We start from the raw sequence: 6,877 nt of genomic DNA, 5'->3' as shown, positions 1-6,877 counted from the left end.
GATTCTATTCTGAATATAACACGCAGTGTTTATTGCTTCTGCCCAGAAATGCTTAGCCATATTGGTTTCATTGATCATGGTTCTGGCCATTTCTTGTTGAGTCCTATTCGTTCGCTCTACAACTCCATTTTGCTGTGGAGTTCTAGGACAAGAGAAATCATGGGCAATACCATTTTCTTTGAAGAACTCCTCAAAGAATCTGTTCTCAAATTCGCCACCATGATCACTTCTGACCTTTATGATTTTACACTCCTTCTCAGATTGGATCTGAGTGCAGAATTCAAAGAACACTGAATGAGACTCATTCTTGTGTTTCAAGAACTTTACCCATGTCCAGCGGCTATAATCATCAACGATGACTAATCCATATTTCTTCCCTCTGACAGATGCTGTTTTGACTGGGCCAAACAGATCAATGTGCAAGAGTTCTAACGGCCTTGAGGTAGAAACAACATTCTTAGACTTGAATGCAGGTCTGGAGAACTTGCCCTTCTGACATGCTTCACAAAGAGAATCTGATTTGTATTTCAGATTTGGGAGTCCTCTGACCAGATTTAGTTTGTTAATCTGAGAAATCTTTCTCAAACTAGCATGTCCTAATCTTCTGTGCCAGACCCATTGCTCCTCAGAAACAGACATAAGACAAGTCACCTTCTGCTTCTCAAGATCAGAAAGATCAATCTTATAAATGTTGTTCTTCCTCTTGCCTGTAAATAGGATTGAGCCATCCTTCTGACTTACAGCCTTGCAAGACTTTTGATTGAAGATTATGTCATAACCATTGTCACTTAATTGACTTATGGACAATAAGTTATGCGTTAATCCTTCTACAAGAAGTACATTAGTTATGGAAGGAGAGTTACCAAGACTTATGGTTCCAGAGCCAATGATTTTGCCCTTCTGATCTCCTCGAAACTTGACTTCTCCACCTGGTTTAAGCACCAGGTCTTGGAATGTAGACCTTTTTCCCGTCATGTGTCGCGAGCACCCAGAGTCCAGGTACTATGACATTTTGCTTTTTGTCCTCTTTTCCGCCAAGGATATCTGCAATAGGAATAATCTTTTCCTTAGGTACCCACAATTTCTTGGGTCCTTTCTTGTTAGTTCTCCTCAAGTTCTGATTGAACTTGGGTTTAGCAAAATATTTAACAGGAGGAACAGCATGATATTCCTTATTCTGAGTTCCATGATATTTCTTAGGTTGTGTCACATGCTTCTTGGTGTGTGTTATGTGAAAACTTTGTGCATGTGATGTGTGCTTAATATCATGGGAGTGGCCAAATTTAAATTGGTTATACAAAGGCTTGTATGACATTTTCATATCATCCACAGATTCAAGCTTGTATGGGATTTCACCCTCATAACCAATGCCAACTCTCTTGTTCCCAGACACAGCATATATCATAGAAGCTAGCTGACTTCTGCCAATACTTCTAGATAAGAACTTCCTGAAACTTAAATCATATTCTTTCAGAATATGATTCAGACTAGGAGTGGATTTTTCTGAATCAGAAGGAGATCCAACATTATTGGATAATTTTAAAACTTTTTCTTTTAATTCAGAATTTTCCAACTCAAGCTTCTTAGTTTCAAATTCAAATTGATTTTTCAGCTTTTTGTATTTGATACTAAGATGAGCATTTAATTCAAGAAGCTCTGTAAGACTGGAAACTAACTCTTCTCTAGATAGTTCAGAAAATACCTCTTCAGAATCTGATTCAGATGTAGATTATGATCCATCATCTTCTGTCGCCATCAGCGCAAAGTTTGCCTGCTCTCCTTCAGAGTCTGATCCTGATTCTGATTCAGAATCATCCCATGTTGCCATAAGACCTTTCTTCTTATGAAACTTCTTCTTGGGATTCTCCTTCTGAAGTTTCGGACACTCGTTCTTGTAATGTCCAGGCTCATTGCACTCACAGCAGACAGCCTTCTTCTTGTCAGATCTTCTGTCACCAGAAGATTCTCCACGTTCAAATTTCTTTGGACTTCTGAAGCCTCTGAACTTCCTTTGCTTGCTCTTCCAGAGTTGGTTTACCCTTCTGGAGATCATGGACAGTTCATCTTCTTCTTCAGATTCTGATTCTTCAGGATCTTCTTCTCTAGCCTGAAAAGCGTTAGTGCATTTTTTAACATTAGATTTTAATGCAATAGACTTACCTTTCTTCTGAGGCTCGTTTGCGTCCAGCTCTATTTCATGGCTTCTCAAGGCACTGATAAGCTCTTCCAAAGAAACTTCATTCAGATTCTTGGCAATCTTGAATGCAGTCACCATTGGGCCCCATCTTCTGGGTAAGCTTCTGATAATCTTCTTTACATGATCAGCCTTGGTGTAACCTTTATCGAGAACTCTCAATCCAGCAGTCAGAGTTTGAAATCTTGAAAACATCTTTTCAATGTCTTCATCATCCTCCATCTTGAAGGCTTCATATTTCTGGATTAGAGCAAGAGCTTTGGTCTCCTTGACTTGAGCATTTCCTTCATGAGTCATCTTCAAGGACTCATATATGTCATGGGCCGTTTCCCTGTTAGATATCTTCTCATACTCAGCATGAGAGATAGCACTCAGCAAAACAGTCCTGCATTTGTGATGATTCTTGAAATCTTTCTTTTGATCATCATTCATTTCACTTCTCGTGAGCCTTACACCAGTAGCTTTAACAGGATGTTTGTAACCATCCAGAAGAAGATCCCATAGATCAGCATCTAGACCAAGAAAGTAACTTTCCAGTATTCAAAGTTTTCACCATCAAATACTGGTGGTCTAGTATAACCATTGTTACCATTGTATTGCTCAGCAGAGCCAGATGTAGATGCAGTTGGATTTGTTGGAATTTCACCAGCCATCTTTTACTGAAGCGTTTTTCTCTTCCTGAATCTTTTCTAAACACGGTTAAGTGCTTGCACCTTAGAACCGGCGCTCTGATGCCAATTGAAGGATAGAAAAACACTTAGAAAAGGGGGTTTTAATAAGTGTAGTCTAAAAAACTTGAACGATAAAAACAATATGCACATTTATTTTTATCCTGGTTCGTTGTTAACTAAACTACTCCAGTCCACCCCCACGGAGTGATTTACCTCACCTGAGGATTTAATCCACTAATCGCAACAGATTACAATGGTTTTCCACTTAGTCCGCGACTAAGTCTTCTAGAGTATCCTGATCACAACCTGATCACTCCAGGAACAAATGCTTAGACACAAGCTAAGACTTTCTTAGAGTATCCTGACCACCACGTGATCACTCTAATTACAACTGCTTAGACACAAGCTAAGACTTCCTAGAGTATCCTGATCAACACTTGATCACTCTAGTTACTTACAAATTAATGTAATCAAATAAGAGTTTTACAATGCTTTTGAAAAGCTATAATCACAACAGTGATATTTCTCTTAACGTTTAAGCTTAATCTCACTAATATATTACAACAGCAATGTAGTGAGCTTTGATGAAGATGAAGTTTCTGAGCTTTGAATTTGAACAGCGTTTCAGCAAGTCTTTCAGAATAATTTCGTTCAGAATTGGTAACATTGCTTCTCATCAGAACTTCATATTTATAGGCGTTTGAGAAGATGACCGTTGGGCGCATTTAATGCTTTGCGTGTTCCGTACAGCATTGCATTTAATGTTTCACGCTTTTGTCAACTACCTCGAGCCTTGTTCACGCTGTGTCTACTGACGTTGCCTTTAATAGCTTCTAACGTTCCTTTTGTCAGTCAGCGTAGCCTGCCACCTGTACTTTCTTCTGATCTGATGTTTGTGAATAAAATATTTGAATATCATCAGAGTCAAACAGCTTGGTGCATAGCATCTTCTTGTCTTCTGACCTTGAAGTGCTTCTGAGCGTGATACCATGAGAACTTCAGTGCTTCTGCTTCTGATCTCAAGTTCTTCTGATGCTTCCATAGACCCATGTTCTGATTCTGCCTTGACCATCTTCTGATGTCTTGCCAGACCATGTTCTGATGTTGCATGCTGAACCTTCTGAGACAAAGCTTCTGAGTGCTGATTTGTGCATACTCTTTATATATTTCCTGAAATGCAAATTGCAATGTATTAGAGTACCACATTATCTCACACAAAATTCATATCCTTGTTATCATCAAAACTAAGAATATTGATCAGAACAAATCTTGTTCTAACAAAAGTTCGCGGCGCGACCTGAACCACACAAACACGTTCGCGGCGCCAACCTATGCACGCGGCGCGATACGAGAAAATAAGTACGCCTTCGCGGCGCCAACACATGGACGCGGCGCGACCTGGCGATTTCGCAGAATTACGGGTCTGCGTTTAGACTCTGCGATTTCACATCCTTTTCACCCAAAAACGATTCCAGACATCGCAAACAGACATGTAATCATCGAATTTCTCATCACACATCATTATACATCAAAACAACACATCAATAACCAACAATCTATACAAATTCATCAATTATCCCAAATCATAACATACATAACAATATCAAATCCCAATATACCCAATCGAATCGAATCATACGTTAATCCATCCTATTACCCATAATCACATAATAGAAATTAACCGGAAGAGTCCCCCCTTACCTTAGCCAAGAGTTCTTGATTGGTCTCTCCCTCCATTGCTCCTCTTTCACGTTCTTCGTGTTCCAAACTCTTTTCACATTCCTTTCTCTTATTCCCAATTCCTTATTATTTTATAAAATAACCTTTTAATTAGAATAGGGCCTTTACTAACATAACACCCCCTCATTCCTTAACATCACACATGGCCCAACACCATAAACCATCCTTTTCCAATTAAATCCCACAAACCACATATAATTCTAATTATTAATTAAATTTCCATTTAAATTAAAAATTAAAATATACGGGTGTTACATGTGTGTGTTGAACAGTGAAGATGAGAGGGTAAAGAAGGTGTGGCATGAATATGGTGAGACATAGAGGATGGGTTTCAAAGGCTCTAGATCAGATGCTAATGTCGTTGGAAATACCAATCATTAGATTCAGCCTATGTTCGGACTGCTAGACACGCTCTTAGAGTTTAATACTGAAGATGAAGATGTACTAAATAGGTTCAAGAGAGATTATGTTGGTGCGGTTGAAAATCCAAGGTTGACCTATAATATTCAAGATTCTTTTGGCATGGTGGTTTATTTTGGTGTTAATATGACACCTTTGCAAAAAAGGAGATATTTCGTTCTTGTTTCTAGGCATTTTGGTGGGTGCAAATCCTAGAAGAAAAAAGACGTGGCCGAGGGTGATTAACAATATAAAATGTAGACTTTCAAATTGGAAAGGTAGAAACATTTCAATTGGCGGGAGAGTTACGCTCATTAATTCGGTGCTCAATGCCGTTCCTTGTTTCACTCTCTCCTTTTTCAAGGCTCTGGGGTTAGTTGTAAACGAGATAAGAAGTATTCTTAGCAATTTCCTTTGGAATGGCAAGGCGAATAAAATATGTGTGCATTTGGTGAATTGGCAAACGGTTTGCAAATCCAAAGAGAAAGGGGGCCTAGGAGTAAAAGATGTGGGGGAGATGAACAAAGCCCTCCTTCTCAAGTGGAAATGGAGGATTCTTACGGAGGACAAAGCTATTTGGAGTGATGTCTTGTTGTTAAGATATCGCGAACCGAAAGTTAAAGTGTTGGCTTACGGTAGGAGGGCTACTAGTTCTAAAGACTCTTTTTGGTGGAGGGATGTCTTAAACAATGATGTGAAGGATGTCCCAAGTGAGGAGGGTTTCTCGGGCTGCATTCAGTATGTTGTCAAAAAAGGTGACTCGGTTTCATTTTGGTTCGGCTCTTGGCTGGCAGCAGAATCTCTTAGCTTTCTGTTCCCGGACATTTTTGCAGCCTGTGTGAACATTTTCAGCACGGTGGCTGATGTTTTTTCGTGGGATAACGACTCTGTTATTTGGTTGTATGACAGTATTGTTGATGAAGAGAATCTGGCTCTGTTTTCAGCGGCTTCTTCCTCCTTTTCTGGGCAGTGGCAGCAACTCTGTTCCATGCTGCAGTCGGCAACTTTTGAGAAGGATGGCTTTGATGAATTCAAGTGGAAACTGAACTCGGATGGCCGCTTCACGGTGGCAAGTGTCTCTCTACTGATTGCGAATGGCAAAGAGGCTGCATGGCATCCAATTACGCTGAATTTAATCAAGTCTTGTTGGAACTCGATAGTCTCGATTAAAATCCATACTTTCTTGTGGAGGGTGTGCATAAATAGACTTCCCACAAAAATCTCCTTGAGTGAAAGAGGAGCTATTGATTCTTCTGTTTTTCTCTATTGCGAATTTTGCAGGAACCATTTAGAGACCTCCTCTCATCTGTTTTTTCAGTGTGGTGTGGCGAAGTATTTGTGGAAGCGAATTTATTTGTGGCTAGGGGAGGATCTCCCTTTTTCGTTAGAAGAATTTCTGAAGCTTGACATTGTGGTGGAGAAGGTGAAAACGGTGAATGCTAGGAAGAATATCACTTCTATTTGGATCGCTTCGGTTTGGAGTTTGTGGAATATGAGGAACGCAATGATTTTTAAAAAAATTGCGTATAGTTTCGAAAGGGTGTTTTACAATGTTATCTTCCTTTCTTGGTGTTGGTTAGCTAGTTCTAATCCGATTAGGTACTGTAGTTTCTATGATTGGTATACTGTTCCTTTGGATTGCTTCAAATCTATTTAGGCGTTCCGGTTTGTAAGGGTTGCACCCCTAGTGCTTGCTCTTTTAATCAATTGCTTATTGAAAAAAAATATGACACCTTTGGGATCATACCTCTGCCTTCTTGAAGATAGAGAGCCAGGGGAGAAAAAAGCTTTAGTGAAAATGGGAGGTGATCGGCTTTATCATTGGTTCAAAGAGGTTGAAAAATGGGAACCTAATGTGGTGGATTAAAAATGA

At 39.6% G+C, this 6,877-nt stretch overlaps 1 protein-coding gene across 1 annotated transcript; it reads left to right on the top strand.

The window, feature by feature from the left end:
* Positions 1 to 5,521: 5,521 nt before the first annotated feature.
* On the top strand, positions 5,522 to 6,661 carry LOC131650122 (uncharacterized). The gene has a single exon (XM_058919851.1). The coding sequence runs from the start codon at positions 5,522 to 5,524 to the stop codon at positions 6,659 to 6,661; it is 1,140 nt and encodes a 379-aa protein (XP_058775834.1).
* Positions 6,662 to 6,877: the final 216 nt, after the last annotated feature.

The sequence above is a fragment of the Vicia villosa genome, linkage group LG2, assembly GCF_029867415.1.
Source record: "Vicia villosa cultivar HV-30 ecotype Madison, WI linkage group LG2, Vvil1.0, whole genome shotgun sequence".
NCBI lineage: Eukaryota > Viridiplantae > Streptophyta > Magnoliopsida > Fabales > Fabaceae > Vicia > Vicia villosa.
Note: the sequence above shows the minus strand (reverse complement) of the source record. Positions and strands in the feature narration are given on the sequence as shown.

Excerpts from the sequence above, each read along its gene's own strand:
- LOC131650122 (XM_058919851.1), top strand. The coding sequence starts at position 5,522 with ATGAACAAAGCCCTCCTTCTCAAGTGGAAATGGAGGATTCTTACGGAG.